The 26,769-nt window shown below is 37.6% G+C and overlaps 2 protein-coding genes and 1 long non-coding RNA gene across 3 annotated transcripts in view; 2 read left to right on the top strand and 1 right to left on the bottom strand.

Annotated features, from left to right (window-relative positions):
• LOC309475585 (uncharacterized protein) overlaps positions 1-26,769 on the bottom strand; it is a 518,877-nt gene that overhangs the window by 197,316 nt on the left and 294,792 nt on the right. Inside the window, exons 83-85 of the mRNA XM_082138403.1 lie at positions 5,206-5,379; positions 2,087-2,260; positions 733-906 (exon numbers count right to left, since the gene is read on the bottom strand). Coding sequence (XP_081994529.1) covers positions 733-906; positions 2,087-2,260; positions 5,206-5,379 — 522 coding nt within the window. The remainder of the gene's footprint in view (positions 1-732; positions 907-2,086; positions 2,261-5,205; positions 5,380-26,769) is intronic.
• LOC309475704 overlaps positions 1-26,769 on the top strand; it is a 164,250-nt gene that overhangs the window by 68,559 nt on the left and 68,922 nt on the right. The window lies entirely within an intron of this gene.
• Positions 8,523-12,374, top strand: LOC309474919 (ribonuclease inhibitor-like; the record flags this gene model as incomplete). The annotated part of the gene is made up of 4 exons (XM_082137538.1): positions 8,523-8,568; positions 10,606-10,657; positions 11,486-11,659; positions 12,200-12,374. The coding sequence occupies 4 exons, from the start codon at positions 8,523-8,525 to the stop codon at positions 12,372-12,374; spliced, it is 447 nt and encodes a 148-aa protein (XP_081993664.1).

The following is a 26,769-nucleotide window of genomic DNA, read 5'->3' as shown; positions in this document are numbered from 1 at the left end:
TTCCCCATATGAATTTTGCATCAAGTTCAAATTTGACAGGAAACCATTTATTTTATAAAAAAGAGTAAAAGACCCAAATAATTTAAATAACACTAACTTATAAATAATAAATACAAATAAAAGCACAATCGAAGGTTCTGCAGGAACACACACTCCTCTGCAACTTGTTATTTTTCTGTTAATGTTATAATCCCATTACAGTTACTCTTATCACAAATATATTATTTCTAGCACACATTTTAGAAAAATTCAACAACATATTGCAAATTTCTGTCAATTTGTTTCTGTGCTCCTTTGCTTACACTCTGTCTGGTTTGAGGCGCATGTGCATTGGGCAACCTGGGTCATGGCGTTATCCTGCTGTTATGCCATTTTTTGAAAGCGTCTAAAACTTGCACATTTTTTATGACTGTTTGTGAAGTTAGTGACTGTCAGAGGTTCTTCGTGCCACAGTGCATAATTTAAAGCTAAGTTGTAAGGAAATTATCAGCCACCATAGTGGTCTGTGCAAAATTCAATGGCCAAAATGTACCTGCGCTTGGTACCTGGTGGGTGTTTATATCAGACCCTGCTTTCATCAGATCACAAAACACATCACTAGGAGGAATTAGTTTCCACAAATATAAAGCAAAATCAGGCTTTTCATGAGATATTGAGTAAATGTGTTTTGGTTAAATTCTAATGTTGAAGTGATTTTAAGCATTTTGATTATTGTAGGTGAATGTTCCTCACTTCAATCTCTCCAGTTTACAGCGTGAATCCTTCAATATGTCACACACAATCTCCACTCCTTTGTTTTCTATTTGATTTCCACTGAGGTCTAGCTCTTTCAGGTGTGAAAGGTTTGCACACAGTGTTGGAGTCAGGATGAGACACTGTTTCTCTGTAATACTGCATCTACACAGACTGAAGACAGAAAGAGAAAAGACAATGCTTCAGATTCATGTTCATTTCATGTATGAGTTAAATTCATCATGACTAAACACCATACAGTCAGTAATACGACACCAAAATATGAAAACTTAATTACAGAACCATAAACCAATCCATAACTAGGATTTGAGGATAGTTAGAATCAAAGTCTGTAGCCAACTTTAGTTGGACGAAAATAGTTTGTGAATTATAAATGTGGATTAAGACTTTTTTTTAATTTAAAGTTATTTTAGTGTAATTTACCATCACTAAATACTAGGGGTGTGACGAGACACAAGACGAGACACGAGATTGGGTTCACAAGAACGAGACGAGATTTTTGCACAATATTTTATAGAAAACCTCAATGACTGGAAAAACAGTCGGCAGGTGCATTTTTAAACGTTTTAACTAATAATCTTGTAATGAATGTAATTTCAGTTCTACTTTATGAGTATGAATTATCAAATGCAATGAAAGACAGCAATATACAAGCACTGTAAAAGGTTTTGCCACAAACTCAACTAGCTGACTTTTACATGAGTTTCTTCAGATCTTACTGTAAATTTATGAGCTTCCAGAACTTCTAAATTGAGGCTGTGTGTGACCTACTGTCCACAAATTGAACACATAAATAAAAACATAAATAAAAAATAAATAAAAATAAATTCTTAGTCTTATTAAGTGCACACAAGTGTAAAACCTAGGTTTGATGAAGATCACTACTCACAGCAGTAGGTGGGTGTTTCTCTGCATTTCTGAAAAAGGTAAAGTCCCTTAAAACTCAGTGGTTTTGACAGAGGGAAAATGTTTTTTGTTCTGTTTATCAATTTTTACAATTTTTTTTTACTTTTTTGGTGCAAAAAACATTGCTAACTAAATAAGCTAACATCCAGAAACATGCATTTCATGACCCATTTTAGATTGAGAGAAAACTACCATTAGTGTTGTAGAAACCATGTCTGTTAGAATAATCTAGTGACATTCATGTAATGCAAGCTTTGTCAAATTTCAGCATGAAACTTTCTACTGACAGACATAAACCACCTGTTGAATATTTTTTCAGACAGGGAAATGTCAGATGATGCAGTGCTATAATTTATGTAACTTGGGCCATTTTGTCTTAAAAAACTTGAATCACACAGTAACTGCTGTACAGTATAATGTTACTAACTGTATCTTTTCCAGCTTGCATTGTGGGTTCATCAGTAGATCACTGAGGTTTTTCACTCCATAGTCTCCAAGTTTATTCCCGCTCAGCTCCAGCTCTCTCAGGTGTGATGGGTTTGATTTCAGAGCTGAAGTCAGGATGAAACAACGTTTCTCTCTAATCCTGCAATCACTCAGACTGAAGACAGAAAGAGAAAAGAAAATTAAAGAAAGTTATTAAGTGCATGTGTGTTAAATGCATCATGAGCAAATGCCATACAGTCACTGATACAGTACACCAGCAAAAAACATAGAAACTTAATCATAGAACCATAGGAGAATAACTAGGATTTGAAGATAGTTACAACCCAAGTCAACCCAAGGAACCTAAGCTGGTTTGCCTCTTATCTTCAAAATAGAACCTTTTCTGTTAAAATTGGAAACTTTTCCTCAGCAATAGCTTCAATCACAAGTGGGGTCCCTCAAGGTTCCATTCTGGGACCAGTGCTTTTTGGGACCAAAATAGAATCTTGGTTCTATTTTGAAGAAATATAGCATTTCATATAATTTTTATGCTGATGACACCCAAATGTATCTGCCCATAAAGTCTGGAGATGATAAATCCGTTAATTTACTTGTCTAAAAGATGTAATGCTGGATGAAAAATAACTTTCTCAAGTTAAATTATCAACAGAAATTATTATATTTGGCCCTAATAGCGGTGCAAATACACTGTAAAAAATTTCTAACCTCCCTAACTCAAAATTTTCTAGTGACTGATAACATCTAAATTTTTCAATTGGCCCAAGTGAAATTCTGTAAATTTCAATTGGCCCAAGTGAAAATCTGTAAATTAATTTTATAATTTACAGAATTTCACTTGGGCCAATTGAAAAATTTAGATGTTATCAGTCACTAGAAAATTTTGAGTTAGGGAGGTTAGAAATTTTTTACAGTGTAATATAGCTGAAAAACTAGGTCCTCTGTCATCCAATCTGAATACACATTAATAATCTCGGTTTTAACTTTGACACAGAATTAAAGTTTGATAGACAGATCAATTCAGTGGTGAATAGTGATGGGTCGTTTTGAACGAATCTTTAATATGACTCAGGACTACCCCATTGTCTCAGAGAGTGATTTGTTAATTTTGTTGTTGACCATGCATGCGCAACATCCTATGGGTTCTGTACTGTCACAGGATGAACGAACGGCTTCGGGAGGAGAGGTAAACAAACAGACTACATAGCCTGAAGACCAAGATAAATTAATTAATAATTTCTGTTTCTCATAATTTGGCCTTTTCCTTGCATTGCAAATTTTTTCTTATTCTAAATGCGATCAACATTTGATGTGTTTGGGGAATCTGGCTAACATGTAAAATTTTAAATATATTCTGCTGAAATGAACGAAATTGTCACGGGTGGGATGATTGCAAAAAGGTGCGAGGACTCAAGTGCAGAGATATGATGGTTTATTTACTAACGGGAAAACAAATACAAAACAAAACCCACGAGGGGGAAAAACATAACTGGAAAATACAAAACCAAAAACAGAAGCAGAACTTACTAGGGATTTACAGGGAACAGGAAACATCAGACAACGAACCGACACAGACTGCAAACAAGAGGGGACTAAGGGAAACTAATCAAGGGGGAACAGGTGGGAGAACTCAAACAATAATCAGATAACAAGGGGGAGGGACCAGACAATGACATGAGCACATTGCCCAAAATAACAAAACACCCATGTGCAGCACAAGACAGGACAGGCATGTGACAGAAATGACTCGAAAAAAATATTCGTTAATTTTGATGAACAAGATTCAAAAAAGATTCAGTAAAATGATCCGAACTTCCCACTACTAGTGGTGAAGAATAGTTTCTTTCAATTGCGAAACATCGCTAACCTTAAATCTATCCTATCTTTCAGTGATCTAGAGAAAGTAATTCATGCTTTTATTTCTTTCTTATTTCTCTTGATTACTGTAACGTTCTGTATCTGGGTGTAAGTCAGTCTTCTCTGTCATGTCTTCATATTTCATGTGTGATCATATAACCCCTATTCTGGCCTCATTACACTGGCTACCAGTTCATTTTAGAATAAAGTACAAGGTACTTTTGTATACTTTTAAAGATCTGCATAGACTGGCACCATTATGTTTCTGAGCTTATACATTTTAGTTGCTCACAGAGATCTCTAAGATCCCAAAATTAGCTGCTCCTTGAAATTCCTCGGTCATGCTTAAAAAGTAAAGGAGATTGTGGTTTTTCAGTCGCTGCTTCAAAGTTGTGCTTCTATCTGATCCTCTACTACTGTAAATATGTTTAAAGCTCGTCTAAAGATATTTGTTTGAAGAGGCCTTTGCTACTTTGTAAGGATGCTTTTATTTGGATGCTTTGCTTTGGTTTGGTAAGGATGCTTTGATTTGAAAAATGCTTTGATTTGATGTTTATATTAGTATTATTATCATTTTTTCCCCTGTATTATTTCTTTCCTTGTATTTTACTGTTTTATCTAATCCGTTTTAAAATTGTACAGCACTTTTGTACACACTGTGTTTTTAAGGTGATTTATAAATAAACTTTGATTTGATTTGATTTGAAGTCTGGCCCAGCAAGCAGTAGCCGTCATTTCACCATCTAGGTTAACTATAGACCCGATATAGTGCAGCTTTGAGTAACCCACTTCTAACCAAAATAACTTACAAGGTATATGATATTCCAAAGCAAAGTCAACAGTGATTACAAGGTGTTTGGTTTTTGTGTCTTTGACATGTTCTATGCGTAGCATGTCATCTATTCTTGGGCTATGGTAAGACGTCTATTAAATTTTCACTGACAGCCCAAATTTGGCCTTTTTTTTAGCTTAGACGTCTTGGCTGTGTTTGAACGGCTATTAGAAGTCTTTTTAAATGCCAAATTGCTTGCTGGGGAGGCATCTTTACACTCGGACATAAAAAGTTCATAAATTATAAATGTAGATTAAGATATAAAATCAACAGAGCACAGAGAGAAAAAAACATTTAAATTTACTGTTTTTATGTTAATTTGCAAAAGTCAAGAATCTTCTGTACACAAATGTCATAGTATCATAATAAACTTTTATCACACAGTAACTGCTGTACAGTATAATGATACTAACCGTAGCTTTTCCAGCTTGCATTGTGGGTTCATCAGTAGATCACTGAGGTTTTTCACTCCAGAGTCTCCTATTTTATTCTCACTCAGCTCCAGTTCTCTCAGGTGTGATGGGTTTGATTTCAGAGCTGAAGTCACAGCAGAACAACCTTCATCTGTCATATCACAGCGCATTAACCTACATTAGGAGCAAGAGAGAGCAGAAAATTAGACAGACGAACCTAATTCTTTAACAAACAAAACAGAGAAAGACAGAGAAAGAGAGATCATTTTACTTCAATAGATCACAAAATACTCTCTTCATGATAAATTGTTAAAGGGGTCATTTGATGCGATTTCTTGTTTTCCTTTTTCTTTTTCTAGTGTGTTATGTAGTTGTTAGAGCAAGTATACGATCTGCAGAGTTACAAAGCTCAAAGTGTCAAACCTAAAGAGATTTAAGGCTCAGCCACGCCTTCTAAAAGCACTTAGTTCAAACGCCCCCCACAAATCTAAGTCAGTTTGTGGGGGCAAAGTTTCAAATGTATATGCAAAGAAAGAAGGCGTAACTTTTATTCTCGCTGTGTTATTGTTGCCGCCGGCGCCGCCATGTCATGGAGAAGCTGTGTTTTTCATTGTGAAAGGCAAACTACTTTGTTTGGCCTTCCAAAAGAGGAGGACACAATTAGAAAACAGTGCTTATAAGCTTTATTTACAACATTGTTCCAGAACCAAATTTTCGATTGTGTGCTGTGCATTTTTCGGAGGACTGTTTCCAGAACCTGGGAGATTACAAGGCCAGCTGTGCAGAAAGGCTGATTCTAAATACAATCTGGCGCTTCTGACTGACATACACAGTCTGTAAGTATGTTTTCATATTTTAAGAAGTTGCTACTGACTATTCAAACGCGAGTTTTGAGCAGTATAGAGTAGTGCTTGCTTGTCGTTTCTACGATCACAAATACAGACATGGTTTTATATTTACATAATGTTCATAATGGGTTTGATATCAGAGCTGATGTGAGGATGATACACTGTTTCTCTGTAATACTACATTCATACAGACTGAAGACAGAAAGAGAAAAAACAATGTCTCAGTCAGATCTATGATGTTCAACTAAGGTTGGAGGATTTTGGTCTTTTTCTGACTGTAATTTATCATTTGAAAGTTACATTTGAAATTCTCTGTGTTTTCTCATGAGATCAGTTGGAGGGCCTTTGAATACTGTCTCGGACAACAGGGGACATTGAAGTCAGAAAGGTTGAGAACGACTGTTCTAGATGAATGTCTACATGTTAACTGTTATGGTTTACTCACTATTGTCATAATTCTCTCTAGTCAAATCAATGTTCTGTTGACTAAAGAAGTCAAAGACAAAGACTTTGCTTTTAAAAAGCTTGTGTGTGATTCTCAAACAAGACTCTGCCATGGACTGGAAATTGTTTTACATAATGCAAGACACTACAAACAATAACTTTTGTACAATAACAAAGATTTTGTTTCCATAACTTGTCGTCTTTCAGACTACTGGAAAGGAAAATTAGAATATACATTTAAGTGTTTATTACATTTTATTTCTATTGGCATCTGTAGATTTCAATTAGTACTGTCGATTTAACACTTTTATTTGGTGCGATTAATTATGGAAACAATAATGCATTAAACTTAACATATTTAACGCAGCCCACCCCAGCCCAGACCTGTATGGCATCTTACATTTCATGCAGTTGCTGACATGCAGGACAAAGACTGGGTGTGTGATGCAGCCTATTAGAATGCAGTTATAATGCCCCTAAAATTCAAGATATGAGGTGAAAAAAAGGCCCCTGTATGGATTTAATCTTATATTTATATGATATAGCTTAGCAATATCACACAAGCAAAAGTATTGTTTTAGGGCTGTAGCTATCGATTATTTTAGTAATCGAGTATTCTACGGATTATTCCATCGATTAATCGAGTAATCGGATAAATGGTGGTAATAAAAATAGATCCAAGTGAACAACAGCCTTTAAAATGACTTAAAAATACAAATAGGTAACACTTTACAATATGGTTCATTAGTTAACTACCTTAGTTAACATACTAAGAATGAACAATACTTCCACAGCATTTATTAGTCTTAGTTAATGTTAATATTAATTTCAACATTTACTGATACATTATTAAAATCAAAGGTTGTATGTTAACATTAATGTACTGTGAACTAACATGAACAAAAATTTAACTAAAATGAACAAAGATTAATAAATACAGTTACAAATGTATTGTTTATTCTTAGTTCATGTTGGTTAATACATTAACTAATGTTAACTAATGAACCTTATTGTTAAGTATTACCTAAATATATAATAACAAGCAATAATTATTTGTTCAAATAAAGTATCAAAGTAATCATATGGGTTTTATTAAACGACACTGTTAAAATACTTAATGTAAAATAAATGATATAAAATATAAACATAACTTATGTACATTACGTTAAAAAATGTCCGCAGAGAGTGCCAACGGCCTGGTTACATTATAAGGTGACCATAACACAATAATCAGGTGACCATAACACAATAATCCTCAGTAATAACTGAATATTGGCATCAAGTATTTTGTGTTTGTAAATTCTCTCTCTCCTGTTGATCATTTTAGGCTGTGTAATTGTGGTCTAACAGAGGAAAGCTGTTCAGCTCTCGCTAGAGTCCTGAGATCAAACTCCAGTCTGAAAGAGCTTGACATGAGCAACAATAATCTGCAGGATTCAGGAGTGAAGAAACTCCAGAACACATTAGAAAATACAAACTAGACTGGAGAAACTCAGGTGATTAAATTAACCACTGTTTATTTTTAATAACGAAATTATATTCTGGTCAAAGTTTAAATATTGTATTATTAGTAAACTAAAGAAAAGACATGCACTTTGAATATCTTGCATTTAAAGACTGGTGTTATACATTGATCATACTATCCTTACTAATAGTGATATTAAAACACATTTTTGGCTTAATATTAAAGGTCCCATGACATGCTACTTTTTGTAGGCTTTAATATAGACCTTAGTGGTCCCTAGTACTGTATCTGAAATCTCTTTCCAAAAATTCAGCCTAGGTGCAGAATTATAGCCACTACAAACCAGTCCCAGAATGAGCTTCCTTCAGACAGGCCGTTTCGGTGTCTGTAGCTTTAAATGATAATGAGGAGGAGAAAGGCGGCGCAAGGTGGAGGGTGGGCGTGGCCTTGACCATCTTGCGCAACGATACCATGCATGTTTGTTTATGTTGGATATATTGCAATGGCACGAAGACACGCAGTCGTTCAAGCATTTCAGTTTGACCCAGAATCTGATCCAGATGGAGAAGCTGCAACTCAGCAGCTCCAGCAGGACGTTTCCGAATGGTAAGTTTAAAATGGTATGTTTGGATACGGTAATTTATTCGGATGGTTTACAGTTATCATCATGTAGCTAACGCGAACCTACTGTTGCCTTTTCATGAGAGATCTGTAACGTCTGTCATTTATCTTATTACAATTACATCAAGCTCTGCGATCTTGAAATGCGGATATCGCGCGCGCCATATTACCAACAGGAAAACGGTTATCCAAATAACAAAGTGTACATCACTCGCGTTACAGTGTGTGTATTCACACACATAAACTGCATAGCTCATGTGACAGCCACATTCTACGTGTAACAAGCTAGGTAACCATAAACAGTAAAGCAACACACTTATATATCATTAGTTGACTTACTTGTCCGAGGTGTGTAGCTGAGCCAAAGAGATTGATCCAGACTTTAGTTTCAGACGTTCAGCAAGCCCAGCTCTGTATTGACCCTTCAGTGTTCATTTGAACATCCAATTATTGAGCAATTATTATGCTTTGCTCGCTCAAAAGCCATTATGTCTCTCGTGGACAAACTAAAATCGCGCGCGCGCGTTCCTGTTTCCTAGCTCGTTTTCTCATGGGCGAGAAATATCCTCTGGGCGGGCAAAGCAGAGAAAGGGGAGGTAACATTTCTCCTTGTAACGTCATAAAGAGGGGATTCAAGATCAGCCTGATTGAGCCTCCATTTTCTCAAAGGCAGAGAAAGATAGGAAAATCTCGATTTATACCGATTGAAATTTCTAGAAACTTGGGGACCATATACAGGCTAGGGGAACTCATATTAATGTTAAAAAACCTCAGAAATTGAAAATTTCATGTCATGGGACCTTTAAGAAATGTGAATTTTGCAATAAAGAAGTAATTTGAATAAAGTTTAATTATAATATTTATATCAGTAAGTCTCAAGCGATATGTCAGTAAATATGTTAATGGATTTTTTGTATCTTTAAAATAACTAAACTCAGACTCCTTTAAGTAGACCAAGAGGAGAACCAAGTGAAAAAGGACCCAGTTCTCTTTGCATTCACACTGTCCCTGAAAGAGGAGTCAGATCATTTTGTGTTCATACTGTTGCTCTTTGGATCTAGTCCAGTTCAGTGTTTTGATGGCTGTCCTATGGTCTTCAATATTGTATACCATTCATTTACATTGTATGTGCCTCACTAACCAAGATATTTGTTTGTAAAGATTATTATTATTATTAATTATTATTATTACATGTTATGTATTCTTAGTATGAAATAAGTTTTGTTTGTTTGTTTGTTTGTTTGTTTGTTCAGGGCTCCAGACTAACTTTTTGCCTTGGTTGCACTGGTGCGCCTAACTTTTTTATTTAGGTGCACCAGCACAAAATTTGGGTGCACCGAAAATTTTTCTCGGCTCGCGTCACCTTTAACGCCACAATTTCAAGGTCACCTTTTTATCACGCTCTATATACATTAATATTATGTAAATGATTTTAAACAAGAATAAGGTGTAGGTAAATAAAAATCAAAAAAAAAAAAAAAAAAATTTTTAAATGCTTCACTGAGCTGCCAAACTAACTATTTTGAGTCTCTAGCTCAGGCGCGGTATAGCCTCTACCTCCGTCTCTGAGTCGGATGCCATCTCTGACGAAAGACCAGGGCTTGGCATCTTACCAGGGACTGGGGAGAATGGTGGCTGAAGTAGCTTCATGTCTGGGCTGTTGTCGGAGCATTGACCGGGGAGTAAAGGGTTTTAACGGTATTCCTACTCTTACCGATACTGCTTATCGATCCGGTACTTTAACTGTATTCTTATCGGTTCTTTTTGTTTTTATATATATATATATATATATACACATATACACACATATATATATATATATATATATATATATATATATATATATATATATATATATATATATATATATATATATATATTAGTCTAAAAAGAAATCTAATAAAGTAATCAAATGTAAAATAACACTGCATAATTTTTCATAAATAGATTAATGCTTAATAAAGCTGAAGTTATTCTTTCAAGAGCTTTGTAGTGATTTTTCTCTTGTTGTTTGATTCGCAGCAATGGCGCAGTCGTCCGCATGTTTACTAGACTGCGGCCCCTTTAAGACCGAGTGCAGATCTGCTACTGATCTGATGCACCATATTCTCCCAACTATTTCCATAACTACGTCCATTTAAGACATAAACTGTTTTTAGTGAATCTCCAAGCCGGTCATTTTGACATACTTTTGTGTACATTTGATCGTTTAGACACGCACATTAAACCCAAAGTAGGCTATAATTTGCTTGTCTCGGTTTCGGTTTCGGAGCGCGCGCCGCCTTGCGAACAACATCTCTTGCGCAGATTTTGTGCTTTTAATAGCTCTTTTAATTATTTAACGTGTCTCGCAAGTTAGCAACAGTAGCTAGACTGCATTTTACAACAATCACCGATCGTGCTGATTCTGTCGTTAGGTTTGAGTTTTAGGGAGAAATGACAGTGTAATGCTGCGAAGGGAAGAAGTTGCACTAGATAGAATGCGGCTATAGTTTTTAATGGTTTTACCTCAATATATTATTTTTTATAATCTTTGGAAGCCGAATTCAAAATCAGACTAATATCACAGACCTTAAGTGTAACCATGCTACGTTTGAATGTTTAATTCTGTCCTCCGTCATCACTCATTAAGCGTGAGAGAAGAGTGTGAGTTCCCATGAGTGTGTGAGTTCCGTCAAAGGAGAACAAACACTTAGTTCGTGGAGAGGCAGCGGATGCGAGGACGTTAGGTGCACCGGTGCGACCTAGGAAAAATTTTAGTCGCACCCTTACAAAATTTGGTCGCATCTGCGACCAAATTGGTCGCACTCTAGAGCCCTGTTGTTTTAGTAGGGATGCATGTGATGTTTTTACAATATACAATATTTTTTAGTATTTAGTAATTCAATTCTCTTTTCTATAGACTTTCATACTGCAGTATAACTGAAGAAGGTTATAAAGCTCTGGCTTCAGCTCTGAGATCAAACCCTTCACACCTGATAGAGCTGGATCTCACAGGAAATGATCCTGGACAATCAGGAGTGAAGGAGCTTGATGATTTACTACAGGATCCAAACTGTCAACTGAAGACACTGAGGTGAGACATGAAATGATACAAAATAAATTAAATGCAGGCTAAATATTCATACGAAATATTACTTTACTAATATAGCAAGCTACAAATGTTGTTGCATCTGGGTGCTGTGGGCCTGATGAAACAAGTTTAGCTGTGGTACAATGTAAAGTACAGTTTAAATAGACATTATGGGTCACCAGATGTGCTGGTATTCAGTGGTATGATATTAAATTGTTAAACACACTGTAGTTTAATTCTCATCAAGCCCAGATTCCCAACACTGTATCAATCTACAGCAGCTCTATAGGTGTTCACAAATGTGTGGTGTATGGAAAGATATTGACACCCTAACTTCACTGACCATATTTGAATAAATATATGAAAGTCAAAGAGTCATAATAATTTTTTTGTGGAATTATTATTATATGTTCAAAGTAAAAGTGCTAAAAGTAACTAGAGCTTTTCATTAGGAACTATGATGAATTTTGCTTTAACATGTTTTGTAATTAAATGGACATTTTTAGTTCAGAACTGAATTAAATCCTGCATCAACTTCTGCAGGTTTTTGAGTCCTGCTGCAGATGAAGCCTGTCAGTATGTGAGAGGAATTGTGGGTGAAAACCCGTTACTCCTGAAAGAGCTGAATCTGAGTGAACATGATCTAGGAGACACACGAGTGAATCAGATCTCTGCTCTACTGCAGGATAAACACTGTCAACTCAACACACTGAAGTGAGTATTTTAGATCATTTAACATGTTAAATAACTTTTAATAGTAATATTACTGTAGTTAATAGCTACTACTCTTTTCTCATTTAAGTCATAGCAGTTTTTTTCTCAACATCAAAAAGAATCACAATAATATTTTAAACAGTTGGCTAATGGCGGACATGCCACTTACACTGCAAGTTTGGACACTTAAGGTTATGAGCCATTGTAGTCACTGAACTATAATAATATACATAGATCTACCCTATTTAACATGGTTTTGTATGATTTGGCAGTATAACAGAGCCTATATACCGGTATACACCGGTCAAAATTGTGCCGACTCCCCAAATCTTTTAATTTCAGCTCGGGAGGTGCTCGTAAGGTGTTTGGCTTGGCTCGTAAATACTCTCACACGATGAGAGCCGTATGACCACACGAGCATCAACGATTTCCACGTTTCTCTCAATGTGACAAAATTGCTTGCGAGCTTCTATAACAGCGAACATCGCACCGTGTATGCCAGACATACCTCCTGACACACCTTTCATCAATGCCTCATCTGAGATTCGTACAGCTACTGTTGGATCATCTGGTTGAAATTAAAAATAGAGCTGTGTGTCATCAGCATAGCAATGGTAGAAGCCATGTGCCTGTATGATGGGTCCCATGGATAAAGTGTCTATGGAGAAAAGAGGGGTCCAAGAACTGATCCTTGAGGAACCCACATGATCAGTTGTCAACCTACCTATGAGATAAGACTGTTTTCATCGGTGAAGTTGAGCCAAAATAGACAATACTGACAATATTGTGTTAAAAAGGTAACACAATATTAACTTTTTGTTTATTGAACTGTTACCCCGGTTTCACACCGCAAGCGTGAGCGGCGCGTGAGCAGCGCGTATTTTTTTCGGCGTCCATGTTAATCAATGACTGCATTCACACCGGGAGCAGGAGCAGCGCGTGAGCGTCAAGCAGGAGCGTCGCGTGAACAGCAGTGCAGCGGGGGTTTCGGCGCCCAGTCTATTTTTTGCTGTGCTGCTCACGCTCAATTAAAGTGAAAGCACACTTTTGATGGACAAAATAAATGTGATTTAACACAAAACGTGCTCAAAATGCACAGAATAAGCATGTCAAGAGTTTTAACAACAATGCCAATGTCTAGTGTTTTACATTTACATTTACATTTACATTTAGTCATTTAGCAGACGCTTTTATCCAAAGCGACTTACAGATTAGGACAAAATTAAGCGAGTCATCATGAAGAGGCAAAAACAACGCAAGTAGTGCTCAAAAAACAAAGTTCAGGCATTATTCAGAGTAGCATAAACCCGACAAGTGAGGTTTTAAAGGGAAGTGGAAGGATTTTTTTGTTTTTTTTTTAATAAGGTTAAGTGCTCACGGAAGAGATGGGTTTTCAGCTGTTTTTTGAATGTTGTCAGGGATTCTGCATTCCGGATGAGGGTGGGGAGAGCGTTCCACCAGCATGGAACTGTGATTTTGTTTTGTTTTAACAATTATGCCAGAAAATATTGATTAAGTATAACAAATATGTTTACCCCTTTACATTTTTTAATTATTCGTTTTGGGTGAAAGTATGGTAGTATTATAAAATAAAATAAAACTAGTAAACTAGCCACAAAATAAGATATAAACTTTATTTGAGTTTATTATATAATACACAGACACTATGCTATATAGGCTCTAGTAAACATGTGCGTGCGGCAGATGATGTAAACACAACCTGTATCAATGGATGACACGAGGAGGTCGAGAAGCACAAAGTGCTTTATGACCCAAAAAACAACACGTTCTAAAAGGAATTAAAACAAAATGTTTAAATACGTACGGCGGTAAAGTAGACCATGAACAACGATTTTAGATAAAACAAACTCTTCCAGGTATTACAAATATTCTGCAAGTTATAATGTATAAAAACAAAAATGTTGAAAGAACTTGTCATTGTTTGAAATGGTTTTATTGTCTGCCGAACACGCAGCCGCTGCTGTGACGCTGTACTTAGCTACGCTTCCAGTGTGAATACTTGCGAGAGTCTGCTGCTCCAGTGACGATGTAGTTGCGCGGACGCGCCGCTCGTGCGCCGCTCACGCTTGCGGTGTGAAAGAGGGGTTAGCCTATATATAATCAGTATCACATTTACTATCATGCATATATTTAGGAAAAAACAATATAGGGCTGTAACGATTCCTCGATTTAAGTCGAGTACTCGATTTGAAAAAATCCTCGATTGCAATTTACCTGTGTCGAGTAACCGGCAAAATACCGGAAGTGGCGCTTTCCACAGAGAATATGAACCGCATTATTACACCGTTTTCTAAGGCTACGCGATCTATTTAAAACCATTTACAATCATAATATAGCATAGTGCTATCATGAAATCACAAAGGCTGTGATTTAGTTAAAAATATGCGAAATATATATTTTTTCACAGAGAAATAGAATAACGTATAACGTGCAGTGAATAACGTTGCGCATGAACCACATTTGTGTCCCTATAATGTTTAATTTATTTAAATGAAAACGAAAAGAGGCAGAGTGGTGTTTTATAACATATTTCGTTTTATTGTTGCTTAAAATGTACATACAGAGTAACCGAGATAACCGGTGTATCAGCGACGCTTTTAAGAACGCGCTGTACCATTTGCATGTAGGAGTCGCACATGGCAAGTACTTTGCGTAGCCTACTTGATATTGAGAAAAGCCTAATGTCGACGCTTGTCTTCTTGTGACAAACATGTCGAGGAGCAAGAATAAGATCTGCTGCATGTCATCCATTGTAGTTTACTATGTTCTTCTTCGCGCGAAAATGACGTCGATCGAAACACCACGCCTATCAAGTAAGGGTACTGTTGGCAGTGGAAACGCTAGCCAGATCATGGTTAACAGACCCGAACCGTACCGTACTGTCCCGTACCGTACCGTACTGCTCAGTGGAAACGAGGCATAAGATACTTTAGATATACAATAATAAATGGCCAGTAATGTCAATGACATACAATATCATGTTTTCATGTTTTTCAATATCAATGCCTTCAGTCATTTCCAAGACACCATAAACCAATTTTTGATAGTTTATTTCTCTCAGCTAAAACTGTTTTAAAACTACTGGGCCCGTATTCATAAAGATTCTAAGAATCCTCTCAGAAAACTCTTAATTTAGCTTAAAAACTTTTACGTAGGAGTCTTAGCTTAAAAGCGATTCGGGACCGATCTGAGAGCAACTCTGAGTAAGGAAAAGACAAAAACTTTCATCTTAGTAAGGAGGCGGGGTTGACCCCGTTGCTATGTATGACACAATCTTTTGAAGACTGTGATTGGTTGGTTGACCAAGAAGGGGAAAAAAAAGTGATTTTAAGTATAGGGTCTATTCTAAGCCTTCATTTTGAAATTACATGCGTCATTTTTCCTATTTGACCGTTCTCACACACACACACACACACACACACACACACACACACACACACACACACACACACACACACACACACACACACACACACATTATATATGTGTATATAAATCCTCTTTTTTTTATTTACCATGCTGTTAATTTCCTATAAGGTATTTGATTGGCTTAGAATGATAAAAATTGTTCCACTCTTTCCAGTTACACTGATTGCTGGCATGTCTATTTAAGTGGTGGTTTGAATGGTGGTTTTAATGTATCAAACATGGAATTTTCCCAGTTGCCAAATATCGTAATGTAGTGATGCTGTGTCAGAGATATTAGCGTGTCTCTAATAAGATCAGTCACAAACATGATCCCTGCACGATCTAATCTATAGCGTCTTATTAACTCACTGTCACCCATTGTCTGCAACACATTTCTTCTCCTTCTTTGTCTTTCTGTCATTTTCTCCTCTGCTAAAGAAACTCTTAAGCCTCTTAAAAGTCCTCGTCCGTGCTCCTAACAATTTTGAACTTAAGACCTCTTTTAAGGGTTAAGATGCTTTCTGAATTACTTTTTTCTTTACTAGGATTTTTTCTTCAATTTTAAGAGTAAACGCCCACATTTCTAAGAATTTTCTTAGAATTTTGTCACTAGGAGCTACTCTTTGCATTAAGATTCTTTATGAATACGGGCCCTGGTCTTTATATTTTAACCCCTTAAACACTGAGGCCATTTTTGGAGTTTTTTGTCTGAGTGACACACAAAAAAGTAAAGACTCATAACTTCAAAACTATAGAGAGGAGAGTCAAAAGGTAGATATCATTTGTTAGGAAACTTTTTATATTTTTAGAAAATATAAATTTTTATTACTTTTGGACAATCTAATGCTGAGAAAATGCTGATAAAAGACAAAAATATTAATATTATTTTTTAATAATTTAGATATCTTTCTTATTTGAAATGCAATAATTCCGGAAGGAAATACGGTAGCAAAATAATTCTTTTTTTGTGATGTTCCCCTATGTGTGGTCTGCGTCTGGATCATTATTTTATGATGATAGCATAAAGTAATCCAAAGTTACAGCACTTGGAACAAAGGGAGCCTTTTTGTTAAGTCCTCACACATTTGGAAGGCAATAAAAAAAATGAGTTTTCTTAGTGACATACACAAAACTAAAGACTCATAACTTCAAAACTATAGCAAGGAGATTCTAAAGGTAGGTATCGTTTGAAAGAACACTTTTCAAATTTTTTGAAAATATACATTACATTACATTTGGACATTCTCCTGCCGAGAAACTGCTGATAAAAGACAAAAAATATATATAATTTTTATTATGATAATGCATATCTTTCTTATTTGACATGGAATAACTCAGGAAGGAAATAAGGTAGAAGGAAAATTCTTTTTTGGGGAAGTCCCTCTACATATGAGCTGCATCTCGATAAAATTTTGTGGTGATTGGATAAAGCAATCAAAAGTTATAGCATTTGGAACCAAGATAGCCTTTTTGTTGAGACCTTGACGCCCCCTCATGGGCATTTTTAAAATTGTTTCACCATGAAGAAAATCTTGTCATAAAAGCAATAGATTAAGTAAATTTTGGGCTCATTTGAATTGTATTAATATGCTGTAAAAAATTAAGTGCAATTTTCAATGATTTTTGAATGTTTCATGAGATGTATGATGTTTTTGACACATTGCAGTACATAGTACAACAAACTATTTTATAGATTATGAAAAAAAATATTCTATTTATCAACAAATAACTCAGCAGTACTTAGGAGTTTTTCGAATTGGCTACATTCACTGTAAAGTTCAGACTCTAAGCTTTCAAATGACACCAATTTTGTTTGAATCAAGGCAATATTTTGGAAAAATATGATAATTAATATTTTCGCAGCTAGGTGGCGCCTGTGGGGCGTCCGCGGGCGGTACACTCCGGTTGAGAGAGACTAGTCAGCACTCGTTCAGAGTTGATCGAAGTGGTTGGATGCATTAAAAAGCTGAGATTCTAAGCTTTAATATGATACATATTTTGTGTTATTCCACGTTTGAAATCGAGCACGGATGGTTCCGGGAAAACTGGAAAACACTTTGCACCCCGGGAGGATGAGAGACTTGTTTTTTAGCCAAGTATGCATCACTTCGTGAGGAATATCTCGTGATCAAAGCAATGGATTATGTTGTGTTTGGGCTCTTTGTAATCGTGAGAATCTGCTGTCAATAAAGATGTGTGATTTTTCACAATCCATGCATGTTTCATTGAGTTATGAGCTAAAACGTCACATCAAAACAACATCGCATCACTGCTATTGCTACTTCATAGATCCGCCTGTGGAATTTTTTGTGTTAGAACGCCATAAGGAATATATTTAGATCTGAGTGATGGATTATGGCGAGTTTGGGCTCTTTTTAATCTTAACAATCTGCTGTAAATAATGATGTGCCATTTTCCACAATTGATGCATGCTTCATTGAGTTATGAGTTAAAACGCGACAAGTGCTACATCTATAATAAACGGTCTATGCGCGCCGGTGGTGGTTCGTGTGTTACAACTCCCACGAGGAATATCTTTAGATCTGAGTGATGGATTTTGCTGAGTTTGGGCTCTTTTTAATCGTGAGAGTCTGCTGAAAATAATGATGTGCATTTTTCTACGATCTGTGCATGCTTTGTGAAGTTATAAGTGAAAACCAAACGCGAGTGCTTCATGAGTATATGGGTCATTCCTGGGATTCGGTAATATTTCAACTTGGACTTTTTTAATTTTTGAACTACATATGATTATATTTCTAAATACCCCAAATTATTAGGCACATATCAAACCTTCAAAAAATCATATTTTCCCATCTCAGGCATTAAAGACTTTTTATTATTTTCATTTTTTTTCAGATTTGTACACAACCCCGTAACGGACAAAATTGAATTAGTTTAAACAGGATTTTACACAAAACTTGTTATAAAACAAACATCTACATACTGCTCATGTGTCCCTCGTACCAATTCAATGACTTCAAATGTAACATTTATGATAATTTTCACATTTGTATGTGATGGAAGTTACAAATATCCAAATTGTCTGTCCGTGGTCTCTTTATTTTAGTAAGAACATTTTTAATTTAGATGTTTCACTAAAACCACAATTTTACTGTGTTAGCCCTTAACATGTCGGGTGGTAATCAGCAAGAAATGCTTTAATTTTTAATTGTCTTCCTTATTTTATTTTCCAAAAATATTAATGTGACAGGGTTGAGAATACTGTGATGGGGTTGAATACTGTAACAGGGTTGAAAGGACACATTGGCCTACTTTTAATTTGTATTTGTTTAATACGGAAATCCCTCTTTGAGACTCAAACAAAACACTATTTTATTTTAGGCAACCATGTAATAAAGACATAGTCATATTTAGTTTTTTTAGTTTTTACTTTATTATCTGAACTGCAGTGAGAATTTAAACAAAGAAAACTACTGCAGACAGTACGGCCATTAGTAACTTTCAAATATTTTTGGAAACAAAAAACAAAAATAGATTACCAAACAGAACCTTTTATCAAATGGGCACAATAGGTAAATTCACTAGTGTCTAAAACATTCCTCAGTGCTGGAACATAAAACAAAACTGCAGCAGATAAAAGTTCATAATAACATAAGTAACAATCAGTGGGTCATTTACAAAAGAAAATGCCATGTTAACACAAAAAACTCAACATAAGCAGGACTCTTGCACGCACTCAACAATTCCAACATTTTAAAATAGTTACTTTATGAACATTTGCATAAAATACCTGAACAAATGTAAAGAAAAAAAGGGTCTAATCCATATTTATTCATAGAGGCACCACAGTGTGTGTGTGTGTGTGTGTGTGTGTGTGTGTGTGTGTGTGTGTGTGTGTGTGTGTGTGTGTGTGTGTGTGTGTGTGTGTGTGTGTGTGTGTGTGTGTGTGTGTGTGTCTGTGTGTGTGTGTCTGTCTGTGTGTGTGTCTGTCTGTGTGTGTGTCTGTCTGTGTCTGTGTCTGTGGGTCTGTGTCTCTGTGTGTCTGTGTCTCTGTGTCTGGGTCTGTGTCTCTGTGTCTCTGTGTGTCTGTGTGTCTGTGTCTCTGTGTCTGGGTCTGTGTCTCTGTGTCTGTGTCTCTGTGTCTGTGTGTGTCTGTGTCTCTGTGTCTGGGTCTGTGTCTCTGTGTCTGTGTCTGTGTGTCTGTGTGTCTGTGTCTGTGTCTCTGTGTGTGTGTGTGTGTGTGTCTGTGTCTCTGTGTCTCTGTGTGTCTGTGTCTCTGTGTCTGTCTCTGTGTCTGTGTCTGTGTCTGTGTCTCTGTGTCTGTGTCTGTGTCTGTCTCTGTGTCTCTGTGTCTGTGTCTCTGTGTCTCTGTGTCTGTGTGTCTGTGTGTGTGTGTGTGTGTGTGTGTGTGTGTGTCTGTGTCTGTGTGTCTGTGTCTGTGTGTGTGTGTGTGTGTGTGTGTGTGTGTGTGTGTGTGTGTGTGTGTGTGTGTGTGTGTGTCTGTGTCTCTGTGTCTGTGTGTCTGTGTCTCTGTGTCTATGTGTCTGTGTCTCTGTGTCTGTCTCTGTGTCTCTGTCTCTGTGTCTCTGTGTCTGTCTCTGTGTCTGTGTGTCTGTGTGTCTGTGTCTCTGTGTCCGTGTCTCTGTGTCTCTGTGTCTGTGTCTGTGTGTGTCTGTGTCTCTGTGGGTCTGTGTCTCTGTGTCTGTGTGTCTGTGTCTGTGTCTCTGTGTCTGTGTGTCTGTGTCTCTGTGTCTGTCTCTGTGTCTGTGTCTCTGTGTCTCTGTGTCTGTGTGTCTGTGTGTCTGTGTCTGTGTTTCTGTGTGTGTCTGTGTCTCTGTGTCTGTGTCTGTGTGTGTCTCTGTGTCTGTCTCTGTGTCTGTGTGGGTCTGTGTCTGTGTCTCTGTGTGTCTGTGTCTCTGTGTCTGTGTCTCTGTGTCTGTGTGTGTCTGTGGGTCTGTCTCTGTGTCTCTGTGTCTGTCTCTGTGTCTGTCTCTGTGTCTGTCTCTGTGTCTGTGTCTCTGTGGGTCTGTGTCTGTGTCTCTGTGTGTCTCTGTGTCTGTGTCTCTGTGTCTGTGTCTCTGTGTCTCTGTGTCTGTGTCTCTGTGTCTGTGTCTCTGTGTCTCTGTGTCTCTGTGTCTGTGTCTCTGTGTCTGTGTCTCTGTGTGTCTGTGTCTCTGTGTTTGTCTCTGTGTCTCTGTGTCTCTGTGTCTGTGTCTGTGTCTCTGTGTCTCTGTGTCTGTGTCTCTGTGTCTGTGTCTCTGTGTCTCTGTGTCTGTCTCTGTGTCTGTGTGTCTGTGTCTGTGTGTCTGTGTCTCTGTGTCCGTGTCTCTGTGTCTGTCTCTGTGTCTGTCTCTGTGTCTGTCTCTGTGTCTGTCTCTGTGTCTGTCTCTGTGTCTGTGTCTCTGTGGGTCTGTGTCTGTGTCTCTGTGTGTCTCTGTGTCTGTGTCTCTGTGTCTGTGTCTCTGTGTCTCTGTGTCTGTGTCTCTGTGTCTCTGTGTCTCTGTGTCTGTGTCTCTGTGTCTCTGTGTCTGTGTCTCTGTGTCTGTGTCTCTGTCTCTGTGTCTCTGTGTCTGTGTCTCTGTGTCTCTGTGTCTGTGTCTCTGTGTCTCTGTGTCTGTGTCTCTGTGTCTGTGTCTCTGTGTGTCTGTGTCTCTGTGTTTGTCTCTGTGTCTCCGTGTCTCTGTGTCTGTGTCTGTGTCTCTGTGTCTGTGTCTCTGTGTCTCTGTGTCTGTGTCTCTGTGTCTGTGTCTCTGTGTCTCTGTCTCTGTGTCTCTGTGTCTGTCTCTGTGTCTGTGTGTCTGTGTCTGTGTGTCTGTGTCTCTGTGTCCGTGTCTCTGTGTCTCTGTGTCTGTGTCTGTGTGTGTCTGTGTCTCTGTGGGTCTGTGTCTCTGTGTCTGTGTGTCTGTGTCTCTGTGTCTGTGTGTCTGTGTCTCTGTGTCTGTCTCTGTGTCTGTGTCTCTGTGTCTCTGTGTCTGTGTGTCTGTGTGTCTGTGTCTGTGTTTCTGTGTGTGTCTGTGTCTCTGTGTCTGTGTCTGTGTGTGTCTCTGTGTCTGTCTCTGTGTCTGTGTGGGTCTGTGTCTGTGTCTCTGTGTGTCTGTGTCTCTGTGTCTGTGTCTCTGTGTCTGTGTGTGTCTGTGGGTCTGTCTCTGTGTCTCTGTGTCTGTCTCTGTGTCTGTCTCTGTGTCTGTCTCTGTGTCTGTCTCTGTGTCTGTCTCTGTGTCTGTGTCTCTGTGGGTCTGTGTCTGTGTCTCTGTGTGTCTCTGTGTCTGTGTCTCTGTGTCTGTGTCTCTGTGTCTCTGTGTCTGTGTCTCTGTGTCTGTGTCTCTGTGTCTCTGTGTCTGTGTCTCTGTGTCTGTGTCTCTGTGTGTCTGTGTCTCTGTCTCTGTGTCTCTGTGTCTGTGTCTCTGTGTCTCTGTGTCTGTGTCTCTGTGTCTCTGTGTCTGTGTCTCTGTGTCTGTGTCTCTGTGTGTCTGTGTCTCTGTGTTTGTCTCTGTGTCTCCGTGTCTCTGTGTCTGTGTCTGTGTCTCTGTGTCTGTGTCTCTGTGTTTGTCTCTGTGTCTCTGTGTCTCTGTGTCTGTGTCTGTGTGTGGCTGAGGCACTTTATTCAGGCTTTTATCTTGAGAGTCTGGCCCAAACCTCCTTCAGAACCTCTACATGGCGAGATGTCACATGTTGTGGAGCTGGAATCATCTCAATGACTGTTGAAGTTTAAGTGGACACATTACATCAAATATTTTATCTATAACAAAAATATGAGTTATGATTTTGGTAATAATATATTTACTGAAATAAAAAATAATAATAAAATGTTTAAATTGAAATCATTGATTAAATTAAGTGAATAACTCAACCCTGTCACAAAGTTTACAACCCCGAAACAATGACATATGTGACGGGGTTGAGTGTGATGGGGTTGAGTTTTTTTGCTCAAAATGGCCACTGCTCTTAATGTGGTGTAGAAGAGTGGGCCACATGGCAGCCAATGAAATAAGTATATTTTAGATTTTTATGGATTAAAATAAAATTTTGAAAAGTCATAATTTTCCATCTTAATTGTATGTGATGGAGTTGAGTTGTTAAGCTTGACAGTACCCTCCCTGACTATAATACACCTCAAAAAAATAATAAAAAGTCTGATATCACTCATCTTCTTCTGCACCATGCTGTTGAAGAGAGCTGAATGATGCAACTTCCTGTGAATGATGTCACATATGGGTGGAGTCTATATTATTATGGGCGGAGAATGGTTGGCGTGACGGGGTTGAGTTCAGACTGAGGGACGTAACTTTATAAGTTGTTTTTTATCAAATTTCTTGATTTTTTTTTAAAGGTTTCTTTTCAAAAGCAAAGAACACAAATAAATACTTGCATTATTGCCGAAAATTATAGACACTGTGCACATTTTATTAATTATTTTCCAAGTACAAATTCAGCGAAGAACCTCAGGGACATGACAAAATGCTTGCTTTAAGGCAGAAATAAGATTTTTTTTAATGATAAAAATTATTTAAATGCAATAATTATTTGTATTCATTATAAAGGACATAACAAAGTATTGTGAAAAGCTTTTAACATTTCATTTTGGTGAACCACCACTTTTTAAAATCTAGGGGACTGAAATATTACCGAATCCCAGGAATGACCCATATACTAGGATAGGCGCGTCTGAGGTATTTTTTGTTTTAGAACGCCATGAGGAAATATCGTTAGATCTGATTGATGGAATATATTAAGTTTGGGCTCTTTGTAATCGTGAGCTCCTGCTGTAAATAACGATGTATAATTTTTCATGATCGGCGAATGTTTCATGAAGATACGAGTAAAAAGGCCAAGTCTAAGCTACCTTGCTAGGCTACGTGAATCAGTGGATTTTTTGTGGTTTAGAACTCCATGAGGAATATCTTTAGTTCTGAGTGATGGATTATGTTGAGTTTGGACTCTTTTTAATTGTAAGCATCTGCTGTAAATAATGATGTGTCATTTTCCACAATTGGAGCATGTTTCATGAAGTTACAAGCGGAAATGTGTCTAAAATGCAGCATCCATATATGGTTTACACATGGGTCTCTTAAGGGGTTATTTTACAAAAACCTTGCTCAAGTTTATTAAAAACCCTGGAACAATTATGCTTGTTGTATTCTACTCATTGAGACCTTTCAAATGACATATGACACAGGACTATCTGAGCTGTATGATGTTTTTGACATATTGCAGTATGTGGTACAAAAAAGTAGTTTATAAATTATGAAAACATTTTTTTTCTATTTATCAGCAAATAACTCAGCACTACATTGGAGTTTATCAAATTGGCTACATTCATTGTAAATTTCAGACTCTAAGCTTTCAAATGACATCTATTTTAAGTTGATCCAGGTAATATTTTTGAAAAAAAATTATGATTATTAATTTTGCAGCTAGGTGGCGCCTGCGGCGGGTACACTCGTATTTAGTGGAATAACTCTGCAATCATTAGAAGTTGATCGAAGTAATTAGATGCATTAAAAAGCTGAGATTCTAAGCTTTAAAATGATACCTATTTTGTGTTGTTCCATTCAGTGGTTGCTTAGTAATTTGATTATGAATATTTTTCATGGGGTGGCGTCCCGCCGGCGGGACGCTTAGGGTTTAAGGGGTTAATAACACTCAACTCAGTGTCTTCAGTTGACAGTTCTGATCCTGTAGTAAATCAGTGAGCTCCTTCACTCCTGATTGTCCAGGATCATTTCCTGTGAGATCCAGCTCTATCAGGTGTGAAGGGTTTGATCTCAGAGCTGAAGCCAGAGCTTTATAACCTTCTTCTGTGATACTGCAGTTTGAAAGTAAAAAACAAAACAAAAAACAAAACCTTAACATTGTGGATCTAATTTATTATAGATGAATGCTATCAGATACACGGTAAACCACATTCTGTCATTAATGTCGAAGTTGATTAATGAATTACAATAAAATAATGGTGACCAGGAGTCTGCGATAGTGTTTTAAACTTCATCCTAAATGTAGAAAGTATAATTATGCACTTTTTGTTGTGTTTATTAGTATTGTATTTAGTTAGTGATATCACTGTTGTGAGGTTTAAAGACTCAATGAACTGCTGCCATGTCAAATCTGAAACAATCTATGCAGGGAAGTGCACAGAAATTTTGAGGGGCAGTTCCTCGACCTATTTCAAAGATTATTTAGAGTAAGCAAACTGTACTTTTTATGTAATTTATGTAATAAATAGAACCTTATTGTTTAGTGTTACTGATTAGTTATAGGCTACACCGATTCAGACGTCTCCTGAGTTCAGTTGGAAAGATCAGTTGTTTTCATAGGTTGTTTTAACCATTCATTAAAATGAATCGGTTCAAAGGAGTCATAGTTCGCGAATTGGACGTGTCATGCGCGTTGTGTGATTATCCCAGCAGTTAGGACATGGACACATCCAAGATTTGTCTCAACACAGAAAACATTTCATCACTGGATAGTTTTTTCTTTCTTTTTTTTTTTGGTTTAATTAAAGTTTTGTTTTATGTCAGCTGAATGTCCGGAACGCTTTTCAGAGAAGATAAGGCAACTTTAGCACAATTCACACCCAGCCCAGCGGTAATTCAGGAAAAAAAAATCTCTGAATGCTCCACATGAAACTTTTGGTCAAGACAGCGCTTACTTTGGAGACAGTGAAGTCTAGTTTACACTTTCGCCTGGCTCCGAAGAGAGAGAGAGAGAGAGAGAGAGAGAGAGAGAGAGAGAGAGAGAGAGAGAGAGAGAGAGAGAGAGCATGCGACCGGGGCTTTCTCCCTCTGCTCGATCTTTCAGTTAAACATGAACCCTGTCACAAGCGCAGCAGTTCATCTACATTACTCACCGATCAAATAAGACTTCAGTTTGGCGGGACACAAATTCACTTTGGCCTGATGATGATCGTTTGTTTGTTATACATCACAAACTCACCTTTTCCGACAACGTTGAGACGTTGAGACATTGAGACAATCTCCATCTAGGGCCGCTCATGCAGGCTCAGCTCAGGTGCCGGTCGCGTGCAGCGCTGCTGCAGCCACGTAAACAGAGTTTGCCCTTCCCCCACTGACTTTTACTTTCGGTGCCCGAATGGAAGTGAATGAGGCTTTGCGATTTTTATTTATTTATTTATTTTTTTCCCTCGGAAGGGCAACGTGAGTCGAGAAGGGCATATGGGCAGTTGCCCGGGCAACCTGAGCAACCCCCCTGTGCACGTCCCTGAATCTATGCCAACCACAAGCCTCAAACACACTTGTTTGTTATCATTTGTTAAGTTGACATTGTTTTAATTGTTCAGCCAGAGGAGAAGTGGCTCCCCCGGTGCAGCCTGGTTTTTCATTCCTTGCCACTGTGACCTCTGGCTTGATCACAGGGGGATTAATGCAACATGTGGTGACTTTCTAGCAGCTCCCTAGTTAAACTACTTAGAGGTTGGTACGTTTTATGACCAAAATCTTTAATTGCCAACAATTGACAGTGCAATTGACTTTGTGCACCGATGCATGTATCATTCCTATTTTGCACCTGACGCACTGCAGACTTTTCCCTCCACAGACGCACGTCGGGAAAAATTAGGGAATGAAATTGCGCTCCAGGGGAGAGTTCAGCGAAAAGAGGAGGTGTGTTCGGCCGCAAACGTTCCCTGGTGCTATTTTGCAGTTTCAGAAAACAATTCCGCCAAAGACCAGGAAAAACCTAGTCTAAAGTCAGTGGTGCGTTATTCAGATGCTATTTTAAGGGCGCATGCTTGGCCATAATGTAGTGTGTGCACAACGCGCATACACTTTGCTTCTCTCATCTACACGCAGCAGTTCCCATTTTTGCAAAACATGCATAATTACAAGGACAAATATTACCACAGAGGGAAATCATTGTGGTGTCCACGAAGATGTGAAAAAAATAGGCATAAATCTAGCTTACACATTTACCCAAATTATTATACACCTGTGTAGCGATTATCACTTCTGGGGAATGATTAACTCAAATGAAGGTAATATTCATGAGTTTAT

The sequence above is a fragment of the Leuciscus leuciscus genome (genome assembly GCF_965113295.1).
Source record: "Leuciscus leuciscus genome assembly, chromosome: 15".
NCBI classification, from domain to species: domain Eukaryota; kingdom Metazoa; phylum Chordata; class Actinopteri; order Cypriniformes; family Leuciscidae; genus Leuciscus; species Leuciscus leuciscus.
The sequence above is the reverse complement of the archived record's forward strand: the minus strand, read 5'-3'. Positions and strand labels throughout refer to the sequence as shown.